The sequence below is a fragment of the Cynocephalus volans genome, chromosome 7, assembly GCF_027409185.1.
Source record: "Cynocephalus volans isolate mCynVol1 chromosome 7, mCynVol1.pri, whole genome shotgun sequence".
NCBI lineage: Eukaryota > Metazoa > Chordata > Mammalia > Dermoptera > Cynocephalidae > Cynocephalus > Cynocephalus volans.
Window position 1 is genome coordinate 60,190,643 of NC_084466.1, and position 14,759 is coordinate 60,205,401.

General features: G+C 32.5%; 1 protein-coding gene across 10 annotated transcripts in view; it reads left to right on the forward strand.

Annotated features, from left to right (window-relative positions):
• The window catches only part of DGKH (diacylglycerol kinase eta), a 169,066-nt gene that overhangs the window by 124,554 nt on the left and 29,753 nt on the right, over positions 1 to 14,759 (forward strand). For all 10 annotated transcript variants that reach the window (XM_063101712.1, XM_063101703.1, XM_063101710.1 and 7 more), the window contains 5 exons: positions 688 to 773; positions 6,996 to 7,095; positions 8,718 to 8,991; positions 9,751 to 9,867; positions 13,194 to 13,325. In XM_063101712.1, the coding sequence (XP_062957782.1) occupies positions 688 to 773; positions 6,996 to 7,095; positions 8,718 to 8,991; positions 9,751 to 9,867; positions 13,194 to 13,325 (709 nt within the window). The remainder of the gene's footprint in view (positions 1 to 687; positions 774 to 6,995; positions 7,096 to 8,717; positions 8,992 to 9,750; positions 9,868 to 13,193; positions 13,326 to 14,759) is intronic.

Below are 14,759 nucleotides of genomic sequence, written 5' to 3' on the forward strand. Positions count from 1 at the left end.
GAACATTCTAGTACATGTCTTTTAATGAACATACATCTGCATTTTGTTTGGGTATATATGTAGAAGGTGAATTTCTGGGTCCTGTGGTATTAATGCATATGTTCAGCTTTAAGAGATACTACAAATTGTTTTCTAGAGTGTTTGTACCACTGGCAGTGTATGAGAGTTGTGTAGTTCCACAGCCTTGTTGACTTGGCATTTTCCTTTGGTGGTTGTTTTCATTGTAGCCTTTCTGCCAGGTGTACACAGAGTGGTACCACATTGCACTGTAGTTTTAGTTTGCATTTGCCTGATGGCCGATGAGGCTGAACACCTTTTCTTGTATTTATGGACCATTTGGATATTTTCGTATTCCAATGTCTAGTCTTTTGCCCATTTTTTATTAGATTGTCTGGCTTTTATTGTACTAATTTGTAGGAATTCTTTTTATATTCAAGTAGATAACATTCTTTAATTTTTTAAAAGGGGGTTTAATGGATTTTTCTAAGAGTATAAATTAAAGGAATTCAGAAATCGAAAGCCTTTCACAGAAGGGAAATATTTTTCTGTTTTGCATAATGACTCCATATTTCATTATAACCAATGCCGTCTCACACGTCATGAATGGGTCCATATCTGAAGCAGTAACAACCAAGTTGTATAAATGCCAACAACAATAATACAGTGTAGGTTTTTTTCTTTTTTCAGATGACAATTTATGAAGACTCAGTTGCAAATCATCTTACAAAAATCCTCAATTCTGATGAACACGCAGTGGTCATATCATCTGCCCAGTGAGTTGTGGAGTTTAAGTCATGAAATAGTTACATGGTGAAAATGATAAGAAATCTGGTTCCTACATTTACATCATTTCTTTGTGATTTTTCTTTTAAAAAAGCATCTCTGAAGTAGCTCATGGATATAGTAAATTTGAATTGATTTTTAAAAATCACATTAGCATCTTATTTGCAGTATTTAGAGGTTATATTATATGATGCTTTATTTGGAAGATTTTTGTCAAAAAAGTAATGTGTGTAGAGTTTAATGAACCTAAACGTCTATTTAAGGAAGTATTTATGGTTAATTATAATATGGAGAACACATTTCATAATAATTCACTATTTCCACAAACACTATTTAGGAACTGTTCACATTAGTAAACGGAAAATAATGATGAGAAATTTCAAAATGACATTTCTCAGCGTGTTTAAGTTGCATAATTATATTTTAATTCAAAGTTATCAGATTTTGGTTAAGTTGATTTTGTACATGGAGACAAAGCAACTTGATGTTATTATCCCAAATGTTGCCTGACTGGAATTTAGAATTTAGTTTTGAAGCATCCTATGCTGATGTCGTGAGAACTGGAAAGTCAACCAGAGGAAAGAGGTGAAACCAACTGAAATTTTCAATGGATAAGCAAAAGAATGCTTTAAGATTATGGCTATGCAGGCAAATATTACTACTATGTAGAAAGGGGAGAAAAAGAAGGAATGAAAGGGAATGGGAAAGGAAAAGTGGTGAAGGAAAAAATATGCAAATTTCAGTATATTATGTACTTAATTTGCAATGAAGTGGAGAAAAGACAAGATAAATCATTATAAACAGATTTGCTTGTGACACCAGTACAAATGTAGTAACAATTGCTTTTGATGACATACCCACCCCCAGGAATAGGAAATAGGACTGAACAATAGGAAAAAAGTTCAAAGGCTTCGGGCAAGGGAAGAACACTGGTTGGCCCAGGCAGAGGGGGGCTACATTCTCTCTTTGTTGGGCAGTGCTGCTATTTGGCTTATGTTTGTTTTGTTTGGCTGATTTTTTAAATGAATTCTATTGCTTTATGCTGAAATGGACAAATCTCTTTGTCCCGGGCCTCAGCACTCCCTGTCATCTTTCTCATCCTGGGCCCAATTCATACACCTGTAATTACTTTCCTGGACCCCATAGACATTTGAGTTTGCTATCCCTGCCCTGTGAATCAATTGTGTCTTTATAGGACATTTCAGAGGACATTGCTAGAAAAGATGGAAAGTTGAAATGGAAGCTTTTGAATGGTGTAACAAGTTATAAAATAATTATTCTTCGTTTAGTATAATTAAGTAAATATTTTATCTGGCCACATTTTGGATGATAGCAAAGCCTTTATATTGACTTTCATGTGTCTAATGTTTTGATCACTGCCTCCTATATATTTTATATATTTTTAATTAAATGGAATTCATGTTATAAATTTGGACAGATGCAAACAACCACCCTTTTCTCCCTATTGTTCTTAATCTTAATACTTGTGTAGTATAACATTTTTAGCAGTGGAAACCTTCTTTCAAAGAAAATCTTACATAGAATCCCAATATTTAAAAAACTCAAGCTTTGTTTTGTTGATGTTTATAAATTGGATAGGATTGAGTTATTAAAGTCGTTTATGAGAAAAATTAAGTGATAAAGTTATAGATATCGGTTGTAGTCTTATTTTGATGGTGTTTCCAGTTATTTCTGTATTTTATTTTGGTTACATGATTGTAAGGAAATTGTCTTTAATTAAATGAAAATTAGCCAAAGTTGCTTTAATCCAATATTTACACAAAAACTAGTGAATTCTGAAGTAAAACTTAATATATGTCTCTAATGTTTCTAATGATAATTTGAGCATTTAAAAATTATATTCTATATTTCTGAATGTAATTTGAATCAAGCATTTGTGGAATCTTTGGAGTATTTCTGGAAAACAGTTTGAAAACCACTGGTGTAAGCCATAGTGTTGGACTAAGTTGGAGTCCATCTGGGGTCCTAGTTGAGACTGAACCGTTTGCTAGCTCTGTGATCTATGTCTGTTTTGTAAAAATGGAGAGAATGCCTATTATTCCTCCCTCATGGAACTGTTAGGAGAATTAAGCTGAGTAATAAAATAGAGAGCTTATAAACTATAGAGTGCTATATTAAATTATTGTATCATCACCTCGTGTTTTACCCAATTACCTTTCAAATTTTTCCTTTGACCTTGATCTGGCTCCTTCTCTAAGGCTCTGCTCTTGGCCCTCGCTTTGAGTTTCTCCCCAACTAGCTCACTTGCCTTTAAGCAGATTCCATTCCAACCCTGACCCCCTTTTGTCACTTATCTGTGCTTCCAGGCCTGCCCAGGAGCCCTGCCTTTACAGCCTCTGATTAAAATTCTAGGAGATTTGCCATAACGAGTTTCAAAAGAGAAATGAGAGGACAGTATGTAATAACTTTATACCAGTAATATAATATATTTTTAATTTTTTCTTTTCTGGGCATTTTCAAACATACATTAAGGTACAAAGACTGGTATAATGATTTCCCCCCATAACCATTGCTCAACTTCAGTATTTTTCAACATTTTGCCATCTTCTGCCCACTTTATTTTGCTACAGTATCCATGGAAATCTTATAAATTGTTTTATTTATTGCTGTATATGTATAGCTAGATAATAAACTTTTTAAAAAACATAATAAATTTAATAATATTCTCTAATACCATCGTTATTACTCAGTCCATATCCCATTTCCCCCAGTTATTGTGAAGATTTTTTTTCAAACAGTTGATTTGTTCAAATCAAAATCCAAACAAGGTTCATTAATTGCCTCTTTAAGACTTTAAAATCTGTAATGGCTTCCCCTGCTTTTTAAAAAAGTTTCTTATTGAGGCATAATAAGTATACAGTAAAGTATCCAAAGCACAAGGGTGCAACTCAATGATTAAAAAAAAAAATGCTACACACACACTCACACACACACCCTTGTAATCACCAGCTGAATGAAATAAAGAATTCCCTTCTTTTGTTAATATCATTTATTTGTTGAATAGTATTTGTTGATATCATTTATTTGTTGATATCATTTATTTGTTGAATACAGTATTAAGGCAAAATGTTTTAACTCTCTTGTGAATGTTTATATTTATTTCATACAATAATAATTCCCAATAGCCTGTTTCCAACTATTTTTTAAATGTTGAAATGCTAATGGAAAGCTGTATTTCATCAGCATAGCTAATATGTAAGTTAACTAATGTAGTTAATGTAGGTTATCCTAAAACATCATTTCTTTGACTTTGGCTGGAATTTTGTCAGTTTGGTATTGTAACAGGTGTTATCTTCTGAGAATCACAAGCTCTAATAAATGGTAATGATAGATACTGTTTATGAAAACAAATGAAAAACAAAGTTATTAAATAAGCTGTCTTTACCTGAAATATATGTCTCTACTTTTATTTAGCCAGTTTGTAAAATTTACTGGCATTAACAGTAGGAGTTAATTAGGTTTTTACTTGCCCACTCTACTCACCTCCAACTTTTAAAATAAGTGCAATTTGTTCTGTATGCAAAACTTTCAGAAAATGGGATAGCTGGCAGGTGAAAACTATAAAATTGGAGCCATTGTCATAAAAACATAGAATTTAGATTTGGAATCTACTTTCGAGGTAATTCAGGCAACCCACTCATTTAATTGATGAGGTGAGGTACATGGTTATTAAAAATCTTCCCTCAGAGCACATAGATAGTTAGGGATTTTTGTATATTATGGATTGATATTTCTAAGTCATCTCTGATTTCTAACTGAAATTTTTTCTATTTTATGAAAAATGAATTTTTCAGGTATGCCAATCTCTGATTCTGTTTGGGCACCATTGCCATATCTTAATATAGTGTTTGCATATTTTATTGTCACTTGCGTTTATTTAAAAGAAAATAGGAAGAAAACTAATAAATGCAGGCACAAATACAGTAGCGCTAAGAAGTATAGATCTCATAAATACAATCGAGGCCATGGTGGAAAGCATCAAGCATGTCAAGTGTGAATTGTCATTAGCATCTACTGAATATTTGGTGCACATGGTTGGCTGTGTTCAACTTGGAAGGAAAAGAACAAAATTAAAGAAATAAAGTGTTGGGAATATATCCTCAAAATCTAATACTAATTAAAGATGTAATTAGGGATTTAAAATTTTTTTAACTCTCTGGGAAAACCCATGTTCCACTTTCATTTATTTGGTTTTTGCACATGTTTTCTAGAAGCCTTTATGTATTAAAGTAGGAAACTGTACAGTTGGAGAAAGTCTTTTGTGTTACTATAGTAAGTACATCTTAAAATTGTTTTATTCCAATCTGTAAGTTCCCAGGTGGTGTGACTTTGAAATCATACTATTTTTAAGTACATATTTTATTTCTATTTTAAAAATTCTACATTCACTGTTTAAGTGTAGTAGAAGGTCAATCCATTCCTCTAGAATATAAATATTCTATATTCCTTCTGGAATATGGCGCTTAATGGACCATATGATAGAGCATTTCTCCTGATTCTTCACACAGTTTATGTGGCAAGCTTTCTCCTAACCTTCGTATTCCCGTTCATCATTTCTCTTTGCCACCAGTTCCACAAGATCATACTGCCTCTTTCAGCCCCTGTCTCCCTCAACAACATGGCACAAGTGAGGAAGGGCCCCTTTTCTGCCCCTTTCATTCCTAGGCTGATGGACTGATGGGCTGTATCCCTAGGAGTTAGTAAAATACAACAAAAGTAGCTATGATAAAGTTATGGTATATGCAGTTTCATTATAGCAAGACAGTGTTGTAATATAGGCAAGAAAAACCTCAATTTTGGAGTTACACAAGGAGGTAAGAATGCCAGTGTCTCCTCTCAGAGGAGACATCTCAGAGAAATTTTCAGTGAAGCCCATAGAAGAGATTTCATGATAGTCTGTCTTATAGTTCAAGAAAAGTATTGTACATGAGCAAAGAAGGCAAAACTTGACATGAAATACATGAATGTGTCTCTAGTGAGTAGTAAGTTAGATTCTCTGTACAAATTTGAGTTTAAAAAGCTGGCCAAGAAGGTTGAGGGTTAGGAAATATTACCTTTTGGCCAGGTGAAATCTAGAAATGGTTGCCAAAAAACAACAAACAAAACCAAAATTGTTAGGAGTATTGCATTTGTTTTCTAGATTATGAATGTGAAGGTTTGGAGTGTGTGCATGCGTGTGTGTGTGTGTGTCCTATATCTATTGAATAGCTCAATTTCATAATACTTAAGTATCTGGAAACTTACCATTATGCCACTCACCTACTAGAGAAAATTGGGAGTATAACAGAAGAAATAATGGCTGGAACCTTTTTTTTTTTTTCCTTTTTCTTTAAATTCCCCAATCTATATCAATGATAGAGAGCAATACAATGATTTTAAAATAGTCTGATTCTATCAGTATAAGCCCTTGCTTTAAAAAGGCCAGTCTTGTACCATTCTATTGATAATTGTTTTTAATCCAACATCAGATTCAAAGATTTTTGAAAGACAGATTTTGTTAGTGTTTCAGGTTATTTTTTCTTTTACTTTATTTCTGTTGCAGAGAAACCAAATGTTATTAAAAGGAACAAATAAGTAAACCATATATTGCTGACACTAACAAGACCTAAATTAGGTTAATCTTGTATGTTTTTGAATTGATTATCTTAAGGGGGAAAAAATGAATGGATTTACAGAGAATATTGCTCAATTCAATTGGCAGGTTGTTTCCAGCATAATACACAACCTCTTTTCTCTTTGGGAACAATATGTTATCGAGATACCCATATCATGAACAGTAGGTCAACAGTAACAACATGAGTGATAAACTTATCCTTGTGTGTTCAACACTGCAGATTCTGTTATGAAAATATATAAGCTGTGGGTGATCATTTTTTTAATGGGATCTAAAAATACTCTTCTTAATAATTTAATTTAAATATTTGAGAAAGGCTTGTTATAACCTTAAAATTACTATAATTTAAATTATGTAGAGCAGGGTTTATTCATGTATGCATTTATCACTTAGAATATCTTCAGCTTATCTAAGACATATTACACAGCAGAGGTAAACACAGAAGTATGGCTTTATATTAAAATGATCCAGGTATTTTGACAGTTTGCCTAATTGTGCCTATTTTAAAATAATGTTATATATCAGAGCAAATCAACCAGCTAAGTTTACTGAATTGTACAATTTCTTTTCCTCAAAGGATACTATGTGAAACTGTAAAGGACTTCGTTGCCAAAGTAGAGAAGGCATATGATAAAACATTGGAAAATGCTGTTGTAGCTGATGCCGTGGCCAGTAAAGTAAGAGAGATACTTCAGCACATGAAAGTCGTTTACTGACAGTGTTAACATTGAACTGTGTTTTAAAGCTAAACTGATTAAGTGGTTTTCCTGCTAACACATCTTAAATCAGGACAAAAATTACTTTTGAATGAGATGTGAGGATTTTAAAAGATATTCTATTTTATGGTTACCCTTTAGTATGTAGGAAAACTGCATTGCTCAAAACCACCTGACACACTGAATTTTATAACTCATATCCCTTTCCTGGTGATTGACATCTTGTAGGGGAGAATGCTGTGCAGCCAGCGCCCATGGAGAGACAGTGGCTTTCTGTTTCCAGGCAAACTTTGGCCGTTCAAGGTCCCTCCCAGCACAGTTCCTTGGATTCCCTAGACGTTACAGTCGTTGGTATCTTTCCATTGCCTTTTTCTTTAGAGACGTTATTTTCCCTTCATGAGCTCTCTGACGCTAAAATAAGAACAGTTTACTTAACCTGAAAAGCTACTGTCTTTGCTTTCAGAAGTTCATGACAGGGCATTCTTACAAAAGGCTTAGATATTTTGGGCTTCAAAGGAATTCGTTCCCCCAGATTCATGCTGTCGATGGTGGTTTAATTGAGTGGAAGGAAAAGAAAATGGAAATAAACATACATTTGAAGTTTACAGCCTCTTTCTCCTGTCTTTTACTCTGTGGAGAGTTTCAGAAGACAGAAACCCTCCCTAGCCACATGTTTGTCTCTGAGCTATTCCTACTTTGTCTTGGTATGCATCAGAGACAAATAAATGGGGGAGGAAAGGACTGGAAATTGTATGGAGACAAAAGGTATATTAGGAGTAGTATCTACAGCTTCAGTCCTAAGTGTTTCTGCACTGCTGGTAATACAAGGAAAGCAGAAAGAAACAAGGGCCGAGTGCTTGTTTTTCTTGCAGTGTCTCTCTTTCCCCTCCTTGTGCGTTTTCCTTCTTGCTCTTCCTTTGAGCCAATAATCTCTTAGGCACTGGTCATTCTTTTGCAAACCAAAGCTTCAAAGGTAAACTTGCAGCTAGACCTGCAATTTATGATGCTCAAAGTGCCATAAGTCAATTACTCAAAAAAAAGTTTATCTAATGTTTTGTATAATTTATAGCAAATTTTATATAATATATAATATTTCTGTGTAGTATATTACTTTATAGTAAAGTGTTTGTTGTGTTCTTTTAAGGAAAAATCTCTGTACAAAGGTTGTAAAGATTTTTACCCATGAAATGGAGTCTGAATGGTTGAGGAAGTATAAATCAATGAATTTACATAAGAATTGTGCTATATTGTTTTTGAAAAATGATTATTTAGCCCATAAGTCTAAAGAATAAATAATAAATGCCAATTAATAGTAAATATCAACATAGGCATCTTTCCCCTAAAACAACAACCATTCATTTTAATTATCATTTTCCATCTCCACTAAATGAAGTTCTTTAAATTACATCTGTCCTGAACCCAAACATCCACAGAATTAAAGGTGGTAGCCATTCGAATTTTAGTGTTTTTCTCTCTTGTCGTTAAACTTTCAAAATACCTTTAACACAAAAATTTCTTGTATTTTGTCTGTTGATCTTACTTCTTTTTGAAGTAAGATCATTACCGTATTTTTGTTTTCTCAGTGTTCAATCCTAAATGAGAAGCTCGAACAGCTGCTCCAGGCTTTGCACACAGATTCCCAGGCTGCTCCCGTTCTGCCGGGCATCAACCCTCTCATTGTGGAAGAAGATGCTGTGGAATCTTCAAGTGAAGAATCCTTGGGTGAAAGCAAGGAACAGCTCACTGATGAGGTTACAAAACCTTCCTCCCAGAAAGTTGTCAAACCAAGGGAAATAATGTTGCGGGCAAACAGTTTAAAGAAAGCAGTGAGGCAAGTCATTGAAGAAGCTGGAAAAGGTACACTATTGCAAGCATGACAGAGTTTTCATAGTGGTTAGATTGGACACACTTAAAAAAATTCTTTTGTAAGATAAGATAGAAGATAAAGCCATTAAAATGAAATCTGTGCTTAGTCCTATTTATTGTTTTAGTATAAGGATCAGCATACTAATGATACATAAAACAAAATCTCAGATATAAGTTGAGACATTTCTATTCTATCTAAAATAGAAAATTAGTTTAAGTAACATTTCTAAAATTTTAAATGTATTTCACTTAATTGGAATCTGTTGAATTCTTAAAGAAAATTAAGCCTGTAAATACTTGGAAAATATAGAAAATATTCTTTAACATTAATTTCCTAAATGTTTATGTTGCTTTATTAAAAGCTTATAAAAGCTCTGCCTATATTTTCATTTTTTGTATTAATATAATGTATATACTTCTCTTAGAATTTTAGTAGTAGACTAAAAGTTAATTTTAATATGAACAATTAATATTCAAAAACCCCTTTGTAACTTGTAATTGGACTTATTTCCTTCTCTAAAATTCTTATATTTTATTTTTTATTCTGATAAAAATATAATTTTAACAACTTTATTTAGTTTCATAATGTCTAGTGCTTACAGATATCACCCCCAAATGTATTGCTAAATAGTGTTTATTTGTAAATATGGAATTTCCTTTGGTATATATTTCAATTTTCCTGAGCATATCTTAATATTGATGCATTTTATTTTTATTTGTCCAAACATATTTCTCTTTTTCTACTTAAAGTTATGGACGATCAAACTGTTCATTCCTGTGAACCAGTTAATCAGTCATCCGATTACGATAGCACAGATGAATCTAAAGAAGAATCTAAAGATGAAGATACGAAAGAGTCATTAACTGGTAAGAAAACTATGATAAAATTATTTTGGAATTAAACAAAATGTAGTTTCACTTTTAGTTTTCGAAAGGATTATCAGGTTGAAATAAACTACTTGTATTTATATTTTCGAAAAGGCTTTTTGGAAGTTAAAACTTAGATGTTCATGAATGCTAAAATATTAAAGGTTACAGATTATTTAGACTATTTTCAAATACTGTCATGTCTCTCTCTCATCATGTAATCTGTAGACCATAATAATAAATTAAGTATTATGGGACTAAGGATGGTTAAATAGCTTAGTTTTCCTGAAGAAAGAGAAGAAACATTTAAATTATCCAATTTTAATCTATTTTAGCACACAGATTACTTTGAAAGTTTTAGAAAAGCTGCAGGCTCCACATGCACAAAATTTGGTATTTAATGATTCAGCAGTCTCTTGAATTCCACTGGATCAATCTTCTAGGTTTATAGTTCTTATTACTAAATTAAGCTTTAATATCACAGGACACCTACTTTACTGAAATTGTTTTTTCCAGGAAATTAATATGTAATTGCTTGAAGAATGTTAGCTATTTCTTTACCTTTTAGGTTTTAACTGAAGATGAATTTATACTTTTAATATTTTGTATTGCCTAAGGGAAAAGTTTATAATTTACTGGAATAAAACAAAACAGAAGTTAAAATATTAAGGAAAATGAGGAAATAATATGGAAATAAATACATGGTACTCATGAAAAATCAACACGATTAGAATTGTTCACAGTCATTAAATTTTTGCTTTTATTTTTATTACATAAATACTTGGGCAGATTACTTAACCTGTCTGAGGTTTCCTCATCTGTAAAATGGGGATAATAATGTACCTATTTCATTGGGTTGTTGTGAAGGTTAATTTTTACTATGTAAAGTGCCTAGAATAGTGTCTGTTATGTAGTGCTTTAATGAGTGTTTATTATTATTGCTGCTACTGCTGCTGCTGCTACTCATTACCTTAACTTTGAGAGAATATTCCTTGATTGCATTTAAAATTCTTAAAGACTCTGGAATTAGACCTCACATGTTCAGCATACAACCCAATGCAGGCATATCCTAGAATAGTCATTGACAATGGTCATTGGACCCAGTCACTTTCAGTACATTTCACCCTTACAGTAAGTTCTAATTGCTAGAAAGTTTTCTTTATACTGAGCTCTCTATTTTCTCCCTTAAATTTCTACCCATGTTTGCAGTAATTATTAGGTTTTATGTATGATAATGTTGACAGTGACAACTACTGGCATTTGTGCAGTGCTTATGGGTAATTTAAAAAGCAATTGCACACGTATCATTTCACTATATTGAAGATGACTCTGCCTCTGGAGCTATACCTTACTCTTTTCCCACGTGGTAGCCATTAAGTGACACTGAAAACAACTTTAATGGCAACATATCCCCTTCTCACACCTTATGTCTTCTTTTCCAGATGATCTGCTCTGAGTTCCTCTACCAGTCTTTAGCTTGATGATTATAGACCTTTTGTTTTTCTGGTTGCATCTATTCGGCCAGTGTTTATCTCAAAATGTGATGTCTCATTTTGAACAAAATTCTGCAGATATTTTCTGTAGTGTCATTGGTACCCATATGCTATCCATTCTGGACATTTTTGATGTTGCAAACACTACCCAAGATTTCTCTTTTTTAAAAAATTCTAATTATAGTGGTTTGCACTCATCCCTATGAACTTTTATCTTTTTGATTTGGATCTGTCATTTTATCCTGTGAAAATCTTTTGAAGCTTGATTCTGTCATCTCAAGTTTATTTCATCTATGAATTTGATAAACAGGCCTTAGATGTTTTCATCCATTAAAAAACATTGACTAAAGCAGGGCTGACAATGGCATCCTTACAGTAAGTATGCTGTTTGGTAATTCCCCATAAGGTAATTGCTGTCTTTGGAGGGTTGGTTTTTCAACAGTTTGCTAATGGTTTTCCAACCAGCTCTCATCCCACCTTACCATACTTTCATAAACTCTACACTTCCATTGTAGTCTGTAAAGGAAACTAAGAAATACAGATACAGTGCCACACGTATTGATGTTGAAGCAGGCATAACTTCTAAGTCTTTAGTGGTGCAGTATTTGATCTTAATTTTGGCTTGTAATCCAACTCACTAGGAATCAGTCACAATAGAAGTGTTTCTGTATTGAATAACCATTTTTTTGAAGCACACATTGTATTATTATTAAATTCATTTGTCTGAGATATGAGAAATACAGTATATTAATATGATCAATGAGATTCTTCATTTAAGAAGAAACATGAAACATTAATTTAGTTACCTGCAAGGGAACATCAATCTTAGTCATTAGTACGCTCTCTGTTTTTTATCGACGATGAACATCAAAAAGTTGTTTTTATTAGAAATTAGCCCCAGGAGTCCCATCTATCAAAAAAAGAGAAAGAAAAAAGAAGAGTGGCTGTTCTGTTACTTTTCTTTAGTGCAACTGTTTTTAAACAGAGAGAATAGAGTGTAAGATTAATATAGTTAGTTTGTAATTAGTTTTAGAGAGAGTGAAGATAATTACATTTAGAGTATTTTAAAATTGAGTTTGAGGATTACTGTTTTTTTTTTAATACCTGCCAATAACTCCTAAATTAGTTAAAGGTACTATTTGCTCTCCATTAAATTGCCTCAGTTTAGATAGAACTAAATCTTTCTTTTTTGTTGTTTATTTTGAGAGTAATTATGTTTTGGAATAATTTTTAAAACATATTGAGCTTTTCTAAAAACATGATACAACTGTTTTGGGCAAATCATCCTTTTGAATAAATTAATTAAGAAATGCAGGAAAATTGTATGGGTTTCAATTGAAAAATGAATGCTATTTTTCCTTACATTTACAGAAGACAATTTTAACTCATGTTTCACATGTTAGCTCTGAGATTACATTAATTAAATTTGATCATTTACTCAATATTTATAAGAAAAGGTTTACATTGGTAGTATACATTACAACGTATGTTCTATTTTAAAAAATCAGGCTTCAAAATGTCATTCATCTTTAAGTGTGGGTTGATCACATTCAAATTATGAGTATTGCTGGCCTTTAATTATGGTAGACAGCTGTCTTCTATTGATCTCCATCTGAGATGAGAGATCAAGACATCTATCTGTGGCAGATTCCTTCCACATAAGTCTCGAGAAAATGAAAACAAAATGGTAAAGAACAAGTAAGCACAATATTTTCAGTTCCACCGATTTATTTAAACAACTATTCAATTATTTTATGTCTTAAATTTATAGAGTCTTGCTTAGTTTTATAACTTTATTGTTATCTTTTTTTAATCTGGAGTTTTTGCCAACAGTTAAAACTGCACCTCGGTCTCCAGATGCCCGGGCAAGTCGTGGCCATTCCCAAACTGATTCTGTCTCTGGTCCAGTTATGGCAGCCAGCAAAGAAAATCTCCCTGTGCTCAACACCAGAATAATCTGCCCAGGTAGTACAGATTCTGAAACATGGTATATTTTTAAGTATTTCTGTGGAAATGTATAAGTACTCATTTTCATGAACTATGGAAATATATTCTTAAAGGTAAATATTCCTTTAGGACAATGTTCATGGTACACTTATCAGCCGGAATCTAGGTCCTTAGATTCTTCTGTGTATAACAATTGCCTAGTAAGTATTAAAATACACGTTTCTGGGCCCTGCCCTGAGAAATTATGATTCAGTATTTCTAGAACAAAGTTCAGAAATTTGCATTTATTAAGTAACCAAAGTAAATATGATTTTATATTCTACTACCTCTTAAGTATCTCCACTGCTTTCCTTTTGGTTTTAAGTCTCAAGTCTCTCTGTAGTCATTTTTAGACTAGTGATACTGGTTCAGTTCTGAACATCTGAGGCATCTATTTCAGCCCTGATAAAATGAATTTACCTTGGCATTAGCATTAGTGGAAACCAAAGGACTGTGGGACAGAAGATGGGAGAAAATATAGATGTCTTAGAGGCCCTCTTAAGTACCAGTTTTTTGACTTACTGAAAACTTTCCTGATTCATTTAGAGTAGATTGAATCCAAGTTAGACCCTGAAAATAAGTGTATCCTACAAGTTCTTTTTAAAGATGAATCACAATTCAATAATAATAATTGGAGACTTTAGTGCCTCACTTTCAATAATGAATAGAACAACTAGACAGAAGGTCAACAAGGAAACAGAATACTTGAAAAATACATTAAATGACTAGACCTAATAGATGTCTAAAGAACACTCCACCTAACAAGAGCAGAATATACATTCTTCTCAAGTGTGAATAGAACATTCTCCAGGACAGACCATTTATTAGGCCATAAAACAATTCTTGATAAATTTATAAGGATTGAAATCATACAAAGTATATTCTCTGACCACAATGGAATGATTAGAAATCAATAACAAAATGAAATTTGGGAAATGCACAAATATGTGGGCCAAAGAAAAAATTACAGGGGAAATTAGAAAATACTTTGAGATGAGTGAAAACAAAAATACTCCGTAGTAAAACTTATGTGATATAGCTGAAATGTCCTGAGAGTGAAATTTATAGCTTTAAGTGCATACATTGAAAAAGTAGAAAGATCTCAAATCAATAACCTAACTCTTTACTTTAATAAACTAGAAAAAGAAGAGTGAACTAAATACAAGACAAACAGGAGAAAGGAAGTAATAAAGATTAGAGTAAAAATAAATAAAATGGAAAATAGAAAAACAATACAAAATATGAACAGAACCGAAAGTCCATTCTGTGAAAAGCCGAATAAAATAGACAAACATTTAGCTAGACTGACCAAGAAAATAAGAGGAGATTCAAATTACAAAAAATCAGGAATGGAGGAGACATCATTATGGACCTTACAGAAACAGAAAGGATTATAAGGGAAAGCTATAAAAT